The following is a 22,235-nucleotide window of genomic DNA, read 5'->3' on the forward strand; positions in this document are numbered from 1 at the left end:
CGAACCCAATGTTTACTGTTAAAATAAATTGTTATGCTTTAATCTATGTTTTTATCTGTCTTGTCATGAATGCTTTACTTCTCATCAGATTGTGATTTAGCTGGGAAATATTTTTGCTTTGATTTCAAACTTCGTCTAAATGTAGAAATTGATGATTTTTCTCCCTCAAAACAGACAAAAAGATCTTCAGTGAAGTTTATCCGCTCCACAATGTATCTTTCTTTTATTTATGTACACTTGGTTATAGCTCAGCTTACTTTCTGCCTTTCTTTCTGCTTTTTCTTGATTAAGCTTCTACCCGAGTGGTTTTCTCCTTCGACGTTGGTAATGGCCCGCTGGAAGTTCAAGTAGAATCGACAGTCCCATTAAATGACAACCGCTGGCATCAAGTTCACGCTGAACGCAACATAAAGGAGGCCTCCCTCCGACTGGACAGCCTGCCTGTGGCCACACAGGAAGCTCCTGCTGAAGGGCACGTCCACCTGCAGCTCAACAGCCAACTGTTCATCGGTGAGGTGCAAATGTCCATTAGGTTAAGAGTTGTTAGAATTTGTCCACTCATGACCCGAGACTAGGGCTGCAACTAACGATTATTTTAAAAATCAATGAATCGGCCGATTATTTTTTCGATTAATCGATGAATCGGACAAAAAATATTTTTTAAAATAACCTCTTTATTCCAAAATAAACATTTTAGACAGAACAAACAAGCACACAAGTACAGGTTGCTCATTAACTGTACTGGTGCAATATGAAAAATAAATGTTTGTGTTAAAACTACGCAAACTTACATGAGAAATGTAGCTGTACATCCACTAAATATAGGCTACTTCGTTTCATAAAGTGCATAAAAAGACATTTTTGTTTTTAAAAGCCCCTAAGGGGCTGAAACAATAGGTCCCCCCCATTTCAACAAATGAGTTTTTTTTTTTTTTACTAGAAAAGTTCTGCCTTTTAAGACAGGAAAGTATAGCAGTTAAAGTTGCTACTTGAGAAAATACTGAACCATAGAGATAAAAATAGCCCTGTGATTCAAATTATAAATTGTATTTGGAATAAAAATGAGAGAACTAGGGGTGCTAAAAAAACACATCCTCCAAAGACAGATATTTACATGGGAATGTGGCAGATAATTAATTGACATATTACTGATCTTGCTGGATCTTATTCTGCTTTACTTCCATAAATTGCAGGATCCTCTTTACTTTATCTTTGCCAGAAGATTTAAACTTTAAAAGCCTTGCCCTCATAATTTGCAAGTTAATTTATTTATAAAGTAAATGTAAACGCTGCTTAAGCTAATTCAAATGAAATTAAAAGTTAAATAAGTAGCCAACCTTATCACTGTCTGTAACCTACTAACACGGTAAGGAAAGCATCAGATGAGCTACCTGAGAAACTAATGTTACGTTTCCCCACTTTAAAAACGAAACAAACATGGTGCTCCGTGCCATGTTCATTTGTTTTGACAAAAGTTGCATGTTATCACTTTTTTCGCTTTACAAAGCGCAGGCTATTTTAATTATTGTGATCAATTTGCGCCGTCAATCCCGGTGCATGCGCGCTTCATTTGCAGTCTGGACGCTGAGGCTCTGACTGCAGCGCTGAGAGGGACTCCTGTGGGAGAACGGGGTTGGTATGGGGGAGGCGCCCCACGGCAGAGTAGGAACGATACATGCTTTCACGTAAGAGTCTCCAAAAGCCGCCAGTGACACCGTAAAAAGTAGCCAGATTTGTCGCTAGTCGCTTTTTTGAAAAATAGTCGCTGGAGGGGTCTGAAAAGTCGCTGAGTTGGCAACACTGCGCCTGCGGCGCTGACTCGCTCTGCCATATTTTTTTCTTCCCCCGTTTCAGTCAAGTGGATGTGATGACGGCGGCGGCGGATGACGCATTAATCGCGCGACACAACTAATCGATGATGAAATTCGTTGCCAACGCTTTTAAAAGTCGATTTTTATCGATTTTATCGATTCGTTGTTGCAGCCCTGCCGGAGTCTCTTCCAGAATAGAGCCCATCCTCTCCCGTTTGCTTTCGATCTGCCCTTTTCTAGTATTCCTTTCTTTTCCTGGTTTCCTCCGGTATTCCCGTTCATCTATTGTAAAACAGATTCATAATATAATCACAATCCCCTCAAATAAAATCTGTGTAGGTCTATACCTTACCGAAAGCTTTTAATTAAATAAAATAAGATTTAATTTTACAGATACTTGTTAAAAGTAGGTTATTTTGGGTTCGTCGTAATATTATTTCACCCTCCATTTTCTACTTAGGATCTCAGAGATTGGTACCTGTCTCTAGCAATCTATGGATAAAAGGAATGTGACACCATCAACAGGTTACATTCAACTGCAGGACAAAAAGGAAGAGACGGGGCAAAAAAAGCATGTTTTGCTCCAGAAGGAAAAGAGAGCCCCAAAAGAGAAGCTATGCATGCACTGGGAAAACATGCCAAACTTCATGCAGATTAACCCTCTGCTGGGTCATTTCTCTGGCAATGCTGGTTTAGCCTGTTAATACTCCACGGCCTTTCTGTGGTTTGGCTTGCAGCATAAACTGATCTTAGTAGGAAAGTGCTGAGGTAAAACTTTCTGGGTGCTAAATTAGTTCCAGATTCATCAGCTGTGTAAGCATATGAGTCGTAATTTAACCCTACAGCCCATCCTGGTGCATTAGGGTGTAAACAAATTGTAACCCTCATATTATGTTAATCCCTCCCAAACATGCTGAAGTGCAGCAAACTTTATGAGTACTGTGGTTTATCATTTAATCATTTCAGTTAATTTCAAATTCTACATGGGCACCTCAGTCCTGCCGATAAATTTGGAGAGGAGTCGTGAAATTCCATTATTCAATATCAGCATTAATCAATCTGTAAATATTGTACCACTACGTGTCAGTGAATCTAAACTAGAAGCAAAACACCCAAACAGTGAAATTGGACAAGGGAGCAGCAGGTAAATTGTCTGGAAATATTGATTTGTTTTTCTTAATAGGACATTCAGCAGATGTTGTCAGAAAAGTGTTTCCAACATTTTTCTATGTTCCTTTTTTGGTGTTTTTCTGCTTTCCTTTTCAGCCACAATTAAACCCAAAATTATTCAAACCCCAATCAGATTTAGCATAAAATGGATGTAAGAATTCAACCACGATTTTTCCTTCTGACTGAAACTAACATAATGATCTGGAGCTGCCCAGACATAAACCTTATATGAATTTTACAAAGAGTCTGGAAAGGAAGCTTAGCATTCAGGAATTGGAAGGTGTCGCTTTGACCTCGACAACTTGAACTTCATCTAAAAACATGAACAACTGAAAATATGGATTCAAACAAGCAAGCATGCTTCCTGTATCGTTATGAGGGCTGTAGATATTAAGCTAAAAGCTAGTTTGGGTAAAAAGGTAATACATTTTTTTTTCCTTCAGGTGTAATACCCCTTCTTCATTTGAAAAACCTGTGTTATCTCTAATCACTAATTGGTTGAAAAGAAAATAACACAAAAGAATAGATTAGGTCTTTATTACCAGTGTTGGTCCTATACAGCTGTTTCCTGGTGATTTTTATTGTTTAACTTATGTGAACAAGAATTTACACCTTTTTGTGCTTATTGAGCAGAGGGCATTTCCCCAACATTATCTAACAGTTTGAATCCACTACCTTTATGTTGCTATGTTTTTATATCCCAAATCCCACTGGGTTTATTTTTCCAAAAACCTTTGGAGTTTCTTATGATTAACTGTTAAAACCAGAAATCATTCCCCTTACAGAAAAAACAAACAAACTCACTTTTCATTTCCCATTTCATTCGTGGCCAGGCACCATATGTTTTTCTTTTTATCACATTACTGAATTATTACAGTAAATTTCAAATGTTCTTTTAGAGCATCGTATTTCAGAATTACATAAATATTCACTAGATTTTTTTTTTTTTAAGAAATTAATTTGTATGTTAATATGTGTAAAGTATATATTGGCATATAAAGCTTTATTTTATTAAGTAAGAGCTTGATTTTATTAACAGCATAAGTAAGTTCCTCAGCAATTATTCTACAAAATATACGATTTTTATCACAATGGTCAGTAATCTTTATTGCACCTTGTAAAAATATGTACAGTGGGGCAAAAAAGTATTTAGTCAGCCACCAATAGTGCAAGTTCTCCCACTTAAAAAGATGAGAGAGGCCGGTAATTTACATCATAGATATACCTCAACTATGAGAGACAAAATGAGAAAAAAAAATCCAGAAAATCACATTGTCTGATTTTTAAAGAATTTATTTGCAAAATATGGTGGAAAATAAGTATTTGGTCAATAACAAAAGTTCATCTCAATACTTTGTTATATACCCTTTGTTGGCGTTTTCTGTAAGTCTTCACAAGGTTTTCACACATTGTTGCTGGTATTTTGGCCCATTCCTCCATGCAGATCTCCTCTAGAGCAGTGATGTTCTGGGGCTGTCGCTGGGCAACACGGACTTTCAACTCCCTCCAAAGATTTTCTATGGGGTTGAGATCTGGAGACTGGCTAGGCCACTCCAGGACCTTGAAATGCTTCTTACGAAGCCACTCCTTCGTTACCCGGGCGGTGTGTTGGGATCATTGTCATGCTGAAAGACCCAGCCACGTTTCATCTTCAATGCCCTTGCTGATGGAAGGAGGTTTTCACTCAAAATTTGACGATACATGGCCCCGTTCATTCTTTCCTTCACACGGATCAGTCGTCCTGGTCCCTTAGCAGAAAAACAGCCCCAAAGCATGATGTTTCCACCCCCATGCTTCACTGTAGGTATGGTGTTCTTTGGATGCAACTCAGCATTCTCTCTCCTCCAAACACGACGAGTAGAGTTTTTACCAAAAAGTTCTATTTTGGTTTCATCTGACCATATGATATTCTCCCAGTCATCGTCTGGATCATCCAAATGCTCTCTAGCAAACTTGAGACGGGCCTTGACATGTACTGGCTTAAGCAGGGGGACACGTCTGGCACTGCAGGATTTGAGTCCCTGGCGGCGTAGTGTGTTACTGATGGTAGCCTTTGTTACTTTGGTCCCAGCTCTCTGCAGGTCATTCACTAGGCCCCCCCGTGTGGTTCTGGGATTTTTACTCACCGTTCTTGTGATCATTTTGAACCCACGGGGTGAAATCTTGCGTGGAGCCCCAGATCGAGGAAGATTATCAGTGGTCTTGTATGTTTTCCATTTTCTAATAATTGATCCCACAGTTGATTTCTTCACACCAAGCTGTTTACCTATTGCAGATTCAGACTTCACAGCCTGGTGCAGGTCTATAATTTTGTTTCGGGTGTCCTTTGACAGCTCTCTAGTTTTGGCCATGGTGGAGTTTAGAGTGTGACTGTTTGAGGTTGTGGACAGGTGTCTTTTATACTGATAACGGGTTCAAACAGGTGCCATTAATGAAGGTAACGAGTGGAGGACAGAGGAGCCTCTTACAGAAGAAGCAGAGATGGCAAAAGTACTCACTTTCCGTACTTGAGTAAAAGTACAGATACTTGTGTTAAAAAATACTCTGGTAAAAGTGGAAGTACTGATTAAACCTCTTTACTCAAGTAAAAGTAACAAAGTACAGGCTTGTAAATTTACTTAAAGTATAAAAGTAAAAGTAGAAACCACTTTTTTCATGCCGTTGCCTACATTTTAAATGGATGTCTGCCATTAGGACTAGATCTCCGTTGTGTTCATTTTCAATCATCTCGTCGTCCATACTACTATGCTAACGCCACCGCCACCAAGCTCCAATGATTTGCCGCGAATGAATACCGCCAAATCTGTCGATTCATCTTGTAGCGGTGCGTCAAATGCAACGTAGATTCCCATCCAATTAGATTGAATTTGGTATTGATGACTTGAAAAATAATAACGGTAACTCCATTGAAATGATTCAAAACTAAAGTAACGAGCCAATTTCTTTAAATGTAAGGAGTAGAAAGTACAGATATTTGTGTAAAAATGTAAGGAGTAGAAGTAAAAAGTCGCCATAAAAATAAGTAGTAAAGTAAAGAGTACAGTAACGAAGTATTTGTACTTTGTTACTTCCCATCTCTGAGAAGAAGTTACAGGTCTGTGAGAGCCAGAAATCTTGCTTGTTTGTAACTGACCAAATACTTATTTCCACCATATTTTACAAATAAATTCTTTAAAAATCAGACAATGTGATTTTCTGGATTCTTTTTTCTCATTTTGTCTCTCATAGTTGAGGTATATCTATGATGAAAATTACCGGCCTCTCTCATCTTTTTAAGTGGGAGAACTTGCACTATTGGTGGCTGACTAAATACTTTTTTGCCCCACTGTATATATTTTTTTCCATTTATTGTCGTTACACTGTCACAAGTACAGAACAATGAAAGGAACTCTATGCATGTAACCCAGCACCGTGGGGAGCAATGTGCTGCCATTGTGCGGCGCTCGGGGAGCAGTGTGGGATTAAGCGGATACAAACCCAGGCTTCCTGTTTGCAGGATGGGTGACTTAGCACTTGAGCTAGCAAGCCGCTAATTCCAGTGCTTTCCTGAAGTCTATCAAGACCGGAAAAGAAAATCTAATAGCTTGTGTCAATTAGGCAGCAATTTTAGATGTTTTGTTAAAAAGATTTGAGTATATACATTGTAATTTGGGGGGAAAAAAATACCAAAACATTAATTCTTTATGGTTGCAAGTTTCCAGATGAACCAGTCTGCAGCTGAAAAGATGCAACAGAAAGGCGTATGGAAAGCAGATTAGTGTCGTCTTTTAATGCGTCTTCCCACCCACAGCCTGTTGCTTTTCTGTGTTTATATTTGACATGGAGAGGCTTCTGCAGGAGCTGCTGTGACTTGTGGATTGTTGAAATGTCAGGTGGAATAAATAGAAAACCACAGAGAAAGAAAAAAGTAGGCGTTTCAACTCAGATAGCAGTAATTGAGACTCCCGATGACAGACAGGAAAAGTAGCTCTAACATGATCTTGCCCTTAGTTTGGTGTCTCACACAGCTGAGCCACTTTAAACAGGCTGTTTTTATTTTCTTGCTTTTAGGAGGCACAGCGTCCAGACAGAGGGGTTTCCGAGGCTGTATCCGCTCTCTGCAGCTGAACGGAGTCACTCTGGACCTGGAGGAAAGGGCAGAGATCACGCCGGGGGTTCGACCCGGCTGCCCCGGTCACTGTAGCAGCTACGGATCCCTGTGCCAGAATCAGGGACGCTGTGTGGAGCGGGCCAAGGGCTTCCACTGTGACTGCAGCTTGTCTGCTTACACTGGAGTCTTCTGCCATACAGGTACGCAGTTAGACTGCTATGAACAAACATAGCTTAGCTCTGTAACTGGAGCTAAACTAAGTACAGAGAGCAGTAGAAAATGTGCTTTTTGACCTCAGGAAGCTAAAAAAAAAAACCCACTATGCACAGGGCTATAAACTGCACAGACTGTATTCACTCTGCAGGAATGAGTGCTAAGAAAGTCATTTTTTTTTATGTTCAAGAATCTATGAAACAGCTCCAAAGCTTCAAAGCCCTGCCTAGAATTTTCTCTATAACCCTAAATGATTGTAAATTATATATAATCATATATAAGACTTTATGTTTTTAAAGTAGTTCGTTAATAGACGTTGTTGCTTTTTTTATTTTTTTTATTAATTTCTATGCATTTGCATTTGATGATTTTCTTAGGTGTCAAACAATCCATTTAATAAACTTAATAATTCTTAATTATCTTTTTTTTTAAACAATTTTTATTGTAAAAATAAATTTTTATAAAACCCAAATTTGGATTTTATTTTTTTATTTTTTTATCTTAAAACAAAATACAATCTTAGTAAAATCCTTATAGAACATATAACAAGATCGTGTTATATCTTGGTTAGTCTACAGGTTTGTGCACTTCAAACAAAGGATAAAAATATTAGAAACCGACTTTAGAAGCAGGATTAACAGCCTACAACATTTCAAAGGCTCATTATTCATAAAGCTTTTACAGCAAAGTTTGACTGCCGGTTTATTCCAAAAAATATAAGAAAACAATCCACTGGACTTTGTTTCCAAGTTTGAAAACGTTTCTCTTCCCATCCAAGAATCTTTTTCAATTTAAAATGTCGGAAATAGCGTTGAGTTCAAGGCTTTATAGAGTGGACCAAAGCAAAGCCTTGTTTTGGCTTAGAAACATGCAAATTGAACCGGACGAACGGGATTCTTTAGGAATGGAGGTCATTTGGTTTCTTCTTTAGCCTGTATTACCCGATACTTGTCTATGTCTCTGAAAAGTGGGTCGTTAAAGGGAATTATTGGCCTGGCTGAAGAGGCGAGGTGCTCTGTTCCCCCTTAAGGGGCAGGGGGTTGAGATGATAGCGGGAAGGGATCAACTCAATCGCTGAACTATTTTTTAAAGCTGAAATCTGAGTCCAAGGTTGTTGTTTTTTTCTTAACATAGATGGCTTCCTTCATGCGCCTCAAACCACCTATCTTCTTTGTCCAATATGTGAACATTCTGGTCCTCAAAAGAATGTCCGTTGTTCATAAGGTGTAGATGCACTCTGAATTTTGTTCTAACTGTCATGATTAACTAAAGATGAGACCCAAATGCAGAGAAACTTTTACAGAGAGACCAGGGGAAAAGGTTTAACAGGTTTTATTGAAGAGATAATGCAAAGAGCAGTGTTGCTCTTAACTCTGCTCAACCGGAACTGAAAAGTGAGGGGAAGACACAGCGATTAGTTCAGGCTCAGCAGGAAATTTCATTCGTGAACTTGGAGAAGAGGATCAGGTTGCTGACTCACGTTTCCAGAGAAGTTGTTGAATCTTAGACTCCAGTCTGTATGCTGTAGTTCCAGTGTTTGTCTGATTCCGTGGAGGGCGGAACAGGGTTTACCCAAAACGCGGTCGTTTGTAGGTGAACAGAGAAACTGACTGCCACTCAGATTTCCTGCGGTACTTGAACGGGTCATTGTGGAGATGATTCCCTTGCTCAGTGTGTAAACTCAACGTCCTCTTTGGGAAAGTGGATCCAAACCTCCCGTTTCAATCCCCAGCTCAGTTTGAGGCTCAGTTGATCCTTCCAGGGAGTGAAGGTCCGAAAGATCCAGTTTGCAGGATGACTTCCTGCCGAGAGGCAAAGACAAAAAAAAAACTCAAAAATAACTCAGGTTGACAAGAACTCAGTCTTACTCAGCAAAAACTCAGCTTGGCTAGAGTGCCCAAAACTGGCAAACACTCAGGCGTCAAAGTAGTGGCAATCAGCAGCTTAAGAGCACTCCGTTAACGAGGTAACCATCAGCAGGTGTGTGAGGAGGCGGACCAGAACCAGGCGCCTCCTGTTGGAGGAAGGGAGACGAACACAAAAAACAAACACACAGACTGGAGCCTTGACACTAACAATTCAAACATGGAGTCTTCATCTTCATGAACCTTAGCAAAGGTTAAAGGTAGTTCAAAAACATTTTTCTTTTGGAGATTGTATTGCTTTATTAACTGCCAAATCATATATTTTAGCTAATCATTTAAATGTGATTAACACCTCATAAACTTTAACATTAATAAAAAGTTTACTACTTTTTAATCTACATTTATTTGTTTCTTTTTAGAGTTTTATGTCTCATTCAAAGAGCTTCCTCATGGTTTCGGAGTTAAAGGATGACAGATTGTGGTGAAAACAATCACAGGGCTATTAAGTTTAACATTCACTGCCCATTATTCCATCTTCTAAGCAGTTTGGGTCAGTGTCATTTGTGCAGTTCTTCCTAACAAGATCATGAAATAGAGCTGTTTTGTTTATTTCTAGTTTCATTCCTGTGTTCAGCCAATTTATGTTAGTGTTGCCTATGAATACACATCAATACTCGTGTCTAAGAGAAAAAAAAACACTTTTTCGGGTAATTCTTCTAGATACTGTAAAAATGTTTGTAATGCAAATGTAAAAAACTATTTAAAAGGTTTTCCACATAGAATGTGATATTCACATGTGCAGTTCCAAAGACACACCAACATGTCTTAGAGAAAAACAAATGAAACTGAACTTCTTGAACCTCCTTTCAAGGATAAATGAAAGCACCAGGCTGATCAACTAGAAACACTTTTAAAATGGAGAGAAAGGAAACAAAGATGGACTCCCACACTTTTTTCCATTTGGTGATGGCATGTGTGCAGTTGAGTCAATAATCATTTAGTAGAGGTAGGTGGGCAGAAAGTGATTTTGATGTATTATGACATCGAATGAATAAAGTGGCGCAATGTGAAATATAATGTAATGTTCTTAGAGAGGCTCTAACTACAGTTTATAGTAGGAAAAAAAAGTGAAATTGAAGAAAATCACAATCAAAGCATGTTTGCAGAGCCCTCTTAAGAGATGGTTTAAAGAAAAGTATGTGAAACAAGTGATATTTGAAAAGAGGATCATTTGTGGTCGATCTTGGTTTGTTCCATATAAAACAAAAGAAGAACTGAAATTGATAATACCTGTCCATGAATATATTAGAAACTCCGTGTGAGTGCTGAATGGTGGGAAACAACTAACAGGTGTCTCCTGACCAGATGTCAGACTTGGAGGAAATAATGCATCACTTATTGATTTATTAATGATTAAAATAATAGGAGAATCCAATAAGTAAGCATGAGAAGAATCCAGCTCTATTGCCACCAAGGAGGAACTCGTAGACATTGGAATATCAGCTTCACAGCAATAACAAAATAAAAGGTTAGTCAGTGTCAGGCGTCTTTTCCTTTCAGGTTTACAGTACTTTAACATATCTGTGACTGGCTGTAGCACTCTGACATAACAGCAACCAGACAAGGCAGACCAATCCCAGATATGAGCATTTTGCTACTCTTTGGGACCAGCAGCACAAAATAAACCCCAAAAGATCATTTCAGACTAGAAAGACAAGGCACATTCCCTTTTTTTCCTTTTTTGATTCATTATTTAGAATATTTTTTTCTCTTCAACAAAACTTTTTTTTCTAATCATATTTTTGAAGTGATATGACTGACTGACACAATATTTGTACCAAATCGTTATACTAGACAGGACAAAGATTTTCTTTTATCCAATTTTTATGCATTAACTATTTTAATAATCTTTTATAATGAAGAAAAGCGTAAAAGCAAAATAATTTAGCATCAGTCATTAAGCAAACAACTATTGCTGCTGCCACTGGTTTTTCTAAGTTACGTCACATCTCTAGCTAAGCCAGCAGTTAAAGGATCAGAGTCAGTAATCCCATTTTAACCAGAGGAGGGCGCCAAAGATTCTAAGATTTTAACAAATACAATGTAGATAGCATTAATAAACAGCTATATAGTTTAGTAGGAAAATGATTTAGGGGAGAGTAGTCCTTTAAAAAACTTAAAAATCATAATTAAATAAATAATCTTGATGATAGTTTTAAAATATTTCCGTCGTCTGAAAGTCTCCCCATGTGTCACAGATAGACAGTAATGTGACTTTATTGTCTGTTAGAGTTATCAGCCAGCTTCAAATCTGGAACATCGATCAGATACACCTTCAAGGATCCGAACAAGATGTCCAGAAACGGCAGCGCTCTGCCGTCCTCCATCCACTCCGACACGACGCTCAGAGGGGAGAACATCTCTTTAAGTTTCAGGACGGCACAAAGTCCAGCTCTGCTACTTTACGTCAGCTCCTACTACAGCGAGTACATGGCTGTGCTCATCAACAAGCATGGTGAGAAACTTTGTTTCCATATCTCTTTCATGTCTAAAGAATGTTTCTCTTTAGATTCCTTTTTAACCAAAACTGATTTTCTGAATTGCTCGGCTTTAGTCTTAACTTCTCTCAGTTTGGCTTCCTCCTTTCCTTTGATCCCACTCAACTTTCCTCATCTATTTTAATGTCTTCCATGTCATTCCTGTAAAAATCGTCCAGATCTTCTCTCCATCTGGGTTTACCTCATTAACCCCTGCTGGGTTTCATCAGTACAGCTTCACCAGCTGTTAAGTTGTGCTTTTATCCCTGCGTCAAAATAAACAGGGCTGCAGAAATGGGACTTTCTTCAAGCTGCTAATAGGTGATAGATCAGGGGAAATGCTTAATAAAACAACAAACTTTGTTGGATAATTAAGTTGTGCCTTTTAAGAGTGGAAGTAGTAAAACTTTGAACTTAGAATCACATTTTCAGCATCCAGGAGTCTCAGCAAATTGGTCCTTTTACCTAGATTAGCTTCAAATAGATTCCTTCCCTGTTCATAATGACTCAGAAAGCTAATGGCAAGCGGGGCATTAAGGTTGTGTGCAGGCCGTGAATTTGTCAGGTAAAAGCTCTTAAAATTAAGTGTCCACATAAATCCTTACGAGTAAAATCCTCCTGTTCTACTTTAGAAACTCCTTAGACTCCAACACAAAAGATTTCTCCTCTTTTAAGAAACAAAAAATACATGTGAATGTCTTGAGTTTTCTTCAAGCTTAATCTTGTTTTCTTATAGGTACAGTCATAATAAAGCAAAAGTTTTGGTTGATTAGACTTTTTTTTTTTATACTCCCCCCTGCAATTTTGTTCCACTAATTGAAATGTCTTTAAATACACATTAAGATGGATTCAACACACTGTAGTAAACAGATAAATGGAGGCAGAAGATGTCTTTCAGTCACCAATGCACACATTAAGTGACACACAGGAGCTCTTAAAGCTGGACACCGTTTCATTCACAACACCTGTCCCATCAACCAGGAATCAGAATCAGAAATACTTTAATAATCCCAGAGAGAAATTACCTTCTTTACATGACTCCATATGTAATAGAGTGACTATAGGACCAGTTTGATAGAACACAATTTTTGGAAAAGACCCCTGCTATAAACCTTACAAAATGTTTCCACTGAGTTTACTTTTAAAGCTCCAAATATTACGAAAATTAATTAGACTTAAAGTTGTCTGATAAAAAAGGAATTACCCAGTAATCCACTTAGTATGAAGAGCTTTATGGATGATTCATCACTGAGGTGAAAAAGGCCTCTTCAAACAGAGGTGAAAAGATTAAGAAGATATTTTCACCAAGAGAAAGGTAAAAGTTTAAACTGTGGGGAGGAAAAAAAACAAACTTTCTTTTTGTTCAGATAAGCTGGAGGTGAGATACAAACTGGAAGGCAACCGAGACGCTGAAGTGCTGAGAAGCAGCAGCGGGAGGAATCTGGCTGATGGACAGCTGCACAGCATCACTATCAGCAGACGGACACACACGGTGTCTGTGAAGGTATGCGTGCTCGCAGGAACAGCAAAAACAAATCATGCTTACCTATCATAGATCATGGTCAGAGGATGAAGCTCTTTTGGAAAGGGTTTAAAAAAAAAAAGCTTTGATGCAACAAAAACTGACTTTTGACTAAACATCACAATAGACAAAGTTAAATAGCTGAATTAGATTAATGCATAATTAGAAGTAAAGCACAACACAATACTCAGTAAAATAGAGCCTTAAGCTTTAATCAAAGCTTTGCTTTTGTTCCACTCCAGCTGAAGGATAAGTGCGTTAAGTCTATTGTATCTTTTATCTTAAAAACGCTCTCAGCATTTTGAAAAAAGCATGACCCTAATATCTTCACCTGAGATCATGTTGGTAATTCTAGCTATTCATGAAAGAGCAGGGAGCGCCCTGTAACTCCTGTCTTTTTAATTAACTGTATAATCTGAACAGAGCGATGATCTATTGTCATTGTTTCGGTGTAAATATCCCTCTATAGAAAGGCAGGCTTAAAATGTCAGCTTTGATGAAAAACCTGCCCTGTCTACCAAGATTATATCAGGTTTAAATATGAAGAAAAATATCAAATAACAGCAGCCACTCATACAGCTCTGAAAGTTTCTCTCATAACTAAGATTCTGCCAACACCGTCCTTAATATGCCGTAGGAGCGCAAAAAGGTATTCAGGAGCAGAAAAAAATGTTGGTTTACAATATTGTGTAAATGCCAAGAAGACATGTATTTAGAAATATTCTTAAAAAAAAGGGGGTTAGGGTTATTTTGATGCTTTTTGTTTCGATACCATAAGCGTATGATTCATGTATTTTTTGTTATTTACTAATATTAATTATGACTTGTATCATTTGTGTTTGTAAGGGATTGGTAATGTTTTGCAAAAAGCTTTGAAATAGCAATAAAACCAGCATGTAATCACAAAGTCTATGTTCTAAAGTAGGTAATATAACAAACAATACGCCTATCCAAATAGTTCACCATTAATACGAAAATACATTATTAGAGCAGGCTTAAAAGACATTTTAAAAATGATCATCTTTCTTGTTCTCCAAGATGCACATGAAATTTCTTTAAAAGTTAAAAAAAAAAAAAAAAAAAGTGATTATAAGAAGACTTTTTAAAATAAAATACCATTTGAAAAAAAAAAAACATGTTTGTTGATTTCCATTTTTAAGAGCTTTACTTATCCCACATACAGGTGCTGGTCATAAAATTAGAATATCATGAAAAAGTAGATTGATTTCAGTAATTCCATTTAAAAAGTGAAACTTGTATATTATATTCATACATTACATACAAACTCATATATTTCAGATGTTTATTTTGTTTAATTTTGATGATTACAAATGACAACAAATGAAAATCTCAAATTCATCATATCAGAAAATTAGAATATTGTGAAAAGGTTCAAAATTGATGGCCCCTGGTGCCACACTCTAATCAGCTAATTAACTCAAACCACCTGCAAAAGCCTTTAAATGGTCTTTCAGTCTAGTTCTATAGGCTACACAATCATGGGGAAGACTGCTGACTTGACAGTTGTCCAAAAGACGACCATCGACACCTTGCACAAGGAGGGCAAGACACAAAAGGTCATCGCTAAAGAGGCTGGCTGTTCACAGAGCTCAGTGTCCAAGCACATTAATAGAGAGGCGAAGGGAAGGAAAAGATGTGGTCGAAAAAAGTGTACAAGCAAGAGAGATAACCGCACCCTGGAGAGGATTGTGAAACAAAACCCATTCAAAAATGTGGGGGAGATTCACAAAGAGTGGACTGCAGCTGGAGTGAGTGCTTCAAGAACCACCACACACAGACGTATGAAAGACATGGGTTTCTGCTGTCGCATTCCTTGTGTCAAGCCACTCTTGAACCACAGACAGCGTCAGAAGCGTCTTGCCTGGGCTAAAGAGAAACAGGACTGGACTGCTGGTGAGTGGTCCAAAGTCATGTTCTCTGATGAAAGTAAATTTTGCATTTCCTTTGGAAATCAAGGTCCCAGAGTCTGGAGGAAAAGAAGAGAGGCACTTCATCCACGTTGCTTGAAGTCCAGTGTAAAGTTTCCACAGTCAGTGATGGTTTGGGGTGCCATGTCATCTGCTGGTGTTGGTCCATTGTGTTTTCTGAGGTCCAAGGTCAACGCAGCCACATACCAGGAAGTTTTAGAGCACTTCATGCTTCCTGCAGCTGACCAACTTTTTGGAGATGCAGATTTCATTTTCCAACAGGACTTGGCACCTGCACACAGTGCCAAAGCTACCAGTACCTGGTTGAAGGACCATGGTATCCCTGTTCTTAATTGGCCAGCAAACTCTCCTGACCTTAACCCCATAGAAAATCTATGGGGTATTGTGAAGAAGAAGATGCAATACACCAGACCCAACAATTCAGAAGAGCTGAAAGCCACTATTAGAGCAACCTGGGCTATCATAACACCTGAGCAGTGCCACAGACTGATCGACTCCATGCCACGCCGCATTGCTGCAGTAATACAGGCCAAAGGAGGCCCAACTAAATACTGAGTGCTGTACATGCTCATACTTTTCATGTTCATACTTTTCAGTTGGCCAACATTTCTATAAATCCTTTGTTTTTATTGGTCTTCAGTAATATTCTAATTTTCTGATATGATGAATTTGAGATTTTCATTTGTTGTCATTTGTAATCATCAATATTAAACAAAATAAACATCTGAAATATATGAGTTTGTATGTAATGTATGAATACAATATACAAGTTTCACTTTTTAAATGGAATTACTGAAATCAATCTACTTTTTCATGATATTCTAATTTTATGACCAGCACCTGTATGTCACACATGGCATAAACACCAGTTAAATGCAGGTATCTGGTAGCCTGGGTGCCATTCCGAACTTAGTCCCGCCCACAAGGTTTGAGGTTGGGAACTTCGGTCTGGCATTGCTCAATAGTAGCGCGAGTATGCTAGCACAATATGTGGCGGGCCAATCAAATTGTCAGGGCGGGCTTTATACGATGATGGACAGATGATCAACAGTAACGTAATCAACCACGTCACCAAAGCGCGCTTGGGTGACAACAATAATGGCTGCCACCGGAGAGTTTGGGTGAGTAGATTCTGCTATTAGGTCTGTTCTAGAAGATATCGACAGCAAATTAATTTTAAAAGAGGAACAGAGAAACGTGATCAAGGCTCATCTTCTTATTCTAGGCGTGCAACTGCACGCTTTGATTTTTGTTGTTTGATCTTATTGGTTGTAGGTCTATCCAATTGAGTGCAGAGGCATTTTTTTCCCTGGTTCGTTCGAAACACGCCCCATAATCACAGCTCTATGGAGCAGTATCAGACTCATATTCTGACTAGAATTGAGTAGGACTACGTCAGGCTAGGTATCTGGATTAAGTTTAACTGGAATTAAAACATTTTCTCATCTCAAATCTGTGCCTGTTCCGTGTGTGATGGACTCTGCTAGAACAACCATAAAAATCCTGTTTGCAGAGCAGAGGGGCATCTTGAACTCTGGTCATCAAATCTAGTTTTTTTTTGCAGATGACATGATTCTTTTTGCACCCCCATTGATTAACTTTTTTAAATATTGCTATGTGCGTTGGAATTTTTTTTTCTTTTTTATGGCTATTGCAGATTAATTTTGAAGCCCAGTTTGACCAGAAAGAAATGTTGAAAATGTTAAGGCTTTAAATAGTGTTGCACTGATACCAGTATTGGGCGGGGCCCCGATCCAGCACTAAAATGATGGTATCAGCGAGTACCGACACATAGAGCAACGATACCATTTTGAGAGCCAAAAGTTTATTCAACTATTGTCACCCATTCCAGGTAGGCAATAAAAAGTTCTACTGGATTCACTTTGTATTAGTCTTTTTCTTGCTTCACAAAGGTAGGCAGCAGCTTTACAAAGCCATGATTGCAATTATTTTACATCCAAGTAGTATGCAGTTCTTCATGTATACACACAGACATCAATTTCAATATTGCAATACTAGTTTTAAATACGGAGCCCATGCAGCACAGGATGACCAGTTCTTCTGCAGTTGCTGTCTCATTATATCCAACATAAACTTAAAAGCAAAAGATTTTATTACAATTATGAAAAATGTTCAAATAATAAAAAAAGGATTATTAATTTTCACTCACATCTAGTAAGAGAGGACAAGCACAAAGCCCAACATCTGCTCTGCTTTCCACGGTGCAAAAAGCATTCAAATATAACAAGCTTTTAAGGGATTCCTAAAGCCAAATTTGCAAATATTTATCACAAGTTGGACTTGGAGGAGTTCATATAAACACTTCATTCCTGGTTTATCTCTTGCAGGTGAAATTCTTCCCTAAGTCTGCATTTATAAATAAAGCTCAGAATGTGCAAAGTAAAAAAAAATAATAATAAACCAAGCCTGTACAGCTGGAACAAATGTTTGAACAAATCTATATTCATGGTTGTGATAGGTTTCATTACAGTATGCAGTGGCTAATTTTATTATTTAAAAAACATAGTTGAAGGGTTTATTCAGTGAATTATTGTAGATACTGATGGTTCATCAGCATAAAGCAATATAAATAGAAAAGGCATTAATCCCAAAATCCTCTGATTTCTCACACTTTCTGGGCAACATGGATCCATCTTGGGCAGGTAAATGATAAAAAAAACTATGAAATAGGGATCCTGTGCTGCTCAACAAATGGAGCCAAGGCGTAAGTTCAACCGAATAAACTGATTACTCGCCTTCATCCGCCTATGACACAGCCAATCAGCTTTGAACCACGCCTCCACGAAAGCCAATCAGATTCCAAAGTTCATCTTAAAAGGCCTCCGATCCACACCTGTCTGCTGCCTGGTGCGCCGGCGGTGGTTACGCTGTGTAACTTCATTCAGATGACCCGTTCCAACCCACCTCCAGCCCCTCCTCCACCATCATAGCTAAAGCGTCATCAGAGTGTCATTCCTCCGGGACTCTTACTGCATTCCGTGTCTCATTTCAACCGGTCCGGCAGAAGACCGCCATATTGAGCCTGGTTCTGCCAGAGTTTTTCCTCTCCACTGTCACTTCATGCTTGCTCATCATGAACAGGTTCTCTCAACCTGTTTTATCCAAACTGGACTTCCATCTTCCAGGTCCCCGAGTGAAGCTCTAGTATCAGCTCACGCAGTCCGCTGGATCTCCCCATAAAGCTCAGCAGACCGTCTCGCTAACCAGCAGTCTACAGACTGACCAACTTCATCTTCTCCACTCCACCACCAGTTTCAGGCCTGGGGGGTGGGGGGGGGGGCTGTTCTTTACTCCTGTTCATGCATATCCATCAAAATTCAGCGCTATGTTTCCTGCTGAGGTCTGAGCGCCAAAGACTAAGTATTTGTATCAATAAGTTTCTTCTAATTATCTTTTCTCTCCATGTGAGTTTGTCAGATTGAATTGGAATCTGCTGTTCTTTCAACTTTTAGTGATCTGCCAAATCTATGACTAAAATCTATAGCGACGGTTCATTTCCTCTTTTCTGTAACTGTGATATTCTGATTAAAATTTTTGTTACTAACTATGAATCTGCCTAGACGTTTATTTTTACATTGTGATCCAATACACTTCCTGTGGAGCTTTTTATCTTAAACCAAATGTAGACCCTGAGTTTTCTAAAGTGTTAATGGCATCATTTATTGATTTTTATTGTACCTTTAAGTGCAAACTGGCTTCATCATCAATGAGTCAGAAGAAAGGATTTCTTAGACAAATGTTTTGTGGACATATTTAAACAGTAATATGTTGTTGCTGCCTGACCCGGAAAAAGCAACCCACTCCCTGGATTGAAGCCATCTGGCGCGGTCATCAAAACCAACTTTGAATCTTTTCATGTTGATTAAAAATAGATCAACCAACTAATTAAATTACACTTCAAATGAAATATGAAGCACCGTAATCTTATCTGGATCCAGCAAATCTCCCAGCTTGTTCACAGCAGCCTGGTTTGATGTATGAGGACGGCACTTACAACCAGCAGCCAACAGCCTGAATGTCTCTTTAATTATAAACAATGTGAGATAAAATACAAGGTGACCTCATCTTGATTCACTGCATGTGTGGCTGCGGTGAAATATGAAGTGCACTCTGTCGTGTCTCTTTCCATCATCCTGAATCACTCTGCTGTTATCAAAATGCTCCGAGGATGTAAGGTGAACTTTAGTGAGGGTTTCATGCAGCTGTTTCCTGATGACCAGCAGCCTCACAAGTGGACACTATATCATCATCTCTACCCCACGACCTCGTAAAAAATGACCCAGTAAAGAGGAAATCACACTAGCCGCATGTCGTATTGCTGTGTTCTGGCTGTTATCAGAATGCCCTTTGTGCTCGATTCTTTTAGGTTTACAGACCATGTTCCATTATGGCTGTAAAGTAGTACATCAGAATGACAGGGTGTGGAAAATAAAGTTCTGGCCTCAATGTTTGCAGAATTTCATGCTCTGACTCTCAATTACAAACATAGCAGGAAACATGGAGAGAGTAAAATACATCATGTCACTTCAAAGTAATGCAAACTTAGCCTAGTTATTCTCCCATTAACAGTTTTACTGTGACTCTTTATCAAAATATATAACTTTGAAGTGTTTCGTTTCATTACCATATGATTTAGTACCGCACTAAATTTCAAGGAAATTAGCCTCCATTTAAAGTCGTAGGGAAATAATATTTAAATTTCAAATAATTCTGGCTTAGACTTGAATATAAATGTACTCTTTATCAGACTGTATTGTCCCAAAATTTAGAAAACTTCTATTTAAAAAAAAATCCTGTCCTAAAATCTGTGGGTTTTTTCATTATCTTATGCAGGCCAGTTAGTTTTACGTCCACCTGTACACTTAAATTCGGCCAATCATATATCAACGATCAACAGTCAATCAAATTTTTTCGGTCATAGCATCTTGATTCTTATGTCGCAGCTAATATACGCGACGGTTCAAACAACAAATAAGAATAATTTCCTTTCCCATTGAGTTCCGTCCCAGTGTTCATGGGGATGGACGTCTGTGTCTTCGGCAGGCATAGAGCTAACAGAACTGGCAGCGTTGTGAGGCTAGGGCTCAAACATGTACGGCTGGAAGCCTTCTACACCAAACCAAGCTTCTGCCGCCCTGGCGTCCTCTTCCACAACATCTTTGTCCCCACTTTTCTACTCTAAATAAAAAATGTATGATGGAGGAGACTCATCCAAGACCTCAGACACTAAACTCTCCTCCTCTTGCATGTTTCCTCTGTCCATAGCGTTCCTTGACAGTGTCGTTTCTAAGTCACCAATATAGTGCTACTTGGTCCCAATGGAATTTCCCATTGGGAACCTACTAGCACTAAGTTGCTAACTGGTTAGCAACAATGCTTTTGACAAACCAGCCATGACCAAAACATTCCCTTTATTCACTTGTGTAAAATCGTGCACCACTTGGGAGAATCGAGAAATGCAACGGTTGGAACAGTCGCTTCCCTACAACTTTAAAGATGCTTAAACTATATTTGTTTTTCTTAATATAAAGAAAATTACATCATATAATTCACTTAGTGTCATTTATAGAAATGCCATTTCACAAGAGGTCATGTCTAACAGGGGGCTGTAACTGGGCCTTGATAAGCCTCTGTACTGTGGTCAGCACAGAGCCAAAGAGTTACGTTAAAAATGCACAAATAGAATCATACTTCATACTATTTAGTTTAGGTTTTGAAATGGTAAAATGTTTACTGACAAGGTTTGCACGCTTGCTGCACATTTTCACATCGGGTCAAAAGCTTGATCATATCCCAACTTGTGCGTCAAACATTGTGCCCCAACATACTTTATAAATGAGGCCCCTGGAGTTTTAGACGACCAAGACACAGAACAATCATCACACTCAACAGTGATTATTGGGTCCTTTTCAGTTATTGGTGTTTTTTTTTTTGTTAATCGGGATGAATCGATTATTGAAATAAATGTCAAATATTTTAACAATTGATCAATCGTTAACTGGAGTTTAAAGATTCTAAAACGTACCTTTAGCTGACAGAGCAACCCACCTAGAGCAGAAATTGTACCAAAATTGTTCAAATAAATATGTAAACATTTTGCATTCAGGATAAAAATATTTTCCATCATTACGCTCTATCTAGGAGTCCTCAAGAATTCATAACACCGGGTGTGTATAATGTTGTCTTTCCTTTACATCACACAACCAAATATAAATTTTCATAACTTTTCTAGAATTTATTTTTCCCTGGGACTGTTCTCTGCAGCCTATAATCTATAAATGATTGCCTATTATGCCTACTTTTAGGCACTAGGGTGCCTGGACCTTTAACTCCCTGCTTTAGTGCCTCTGAAAGCAACTAGCAGCACAGCTCTGTCTCTGACTGTAGAAAATTCTCCCCCGCTGATTTACAATCTGATAGTAAAAGTAAACTTCACAACCGTATGAGATCTTTGAAGGAACTTCCCTGAGGGAATCCGTCTTTTATTTTCAAATCTAGTTTCAGTAAAATGGAGCCACTACACCATACATACAGACAGGTTTATGAAAAAACTAAAGGCTATCACTAAAATAAGCTAATATAAAAGAATTGTTTTTTTGTGTCTTTTGTTAGGTTGATCAAAATACCAAGGAAGACTTCAACCTCACATCTGATGGAGAGTTTAACGCTATCAAGTCACTGGTGTTGGGAAGAGTGCATGGTAAGTGAAGGGAGAGGAAGAACAGAAAAGAGATGATTTTGGCTCTAAAGTATTTACACCTGTTTACTCTTCTCTGATGCTCAGCATGAACCGTCTTACATGAATAAAAGGAACGAATAGGTTAAATCCATTTCTTCTACACAGACAAAATAATGTAGATGCTGAAGACTCTCAGCTCTACATAAATGAAATCCACCGCCACCAATCTGTTGGTGAAATTAGATGGCAAACCTAGATTTTACACACAAGTCAGAATCCAGCTGCTCATCTTCTGACTCAATCACATTGTTAGAAACACTTGACTCCTTTTGTGGCTGCTGCTTGACTGGCTCACCTTCTGCTATAGCACTGATTTTA

General features: G+C 38.5%; 1 protein-coding gene across 1 annotated transcript in view; it reads left to right on the plus strand.

Moving 5' to 3' along the window:
- LOC119779892 (contactin-associated protein-like 4) overlaps window positions 1–21,901 on the plus strand; it is a 35,480-nt gene extending 13,579 nt beyond the window's left edge. The window contains exons 5-9 of the mRNA XM_038279737.1: window positions 292–510; window positions 7,032–7,271; window positions 11,440–11,664; window positions 13,054–13,190; window positions 21,791–21,901. Coding sequence (XP_038135665.1) covers window positions 292–510; window positions 7,032–7,271; window positions 11,440–11,664; window positions 13,054–13,190; window positions 21,791–21,886 — 917 coding nt within the window. The 3' untranslated portion in view covers window positions 21,887–21,901. The remainder of the gene's footprint in view (window positions 1–291; window positions 511–7,031; window positions 7,272–11,439; window positions 11,665–13,053; window positions 13,191–21,790) is intronic.
- Window positions 21,902–22,235: the final 334 nt, after the last annotated feature.

This window comes from Cyprinodon tularosa, unplaced genomic scaffold (genome assembly GCF_016077235.1).
Source record: "Cyprinodon tularosa strain WSP-4 unplaced genomic scaffold, ASM1607723v1 ctg1527, whole genome shotgun sequence".
Classification (NCBI taxonomy): domain Eukaryota; kingdom Metazoa; phylum Chordata; class Actinopteri; order Cyprinodontiformes; family Cyprinodontidae; genus Cyprinodon; species Cyprinodon tularosa.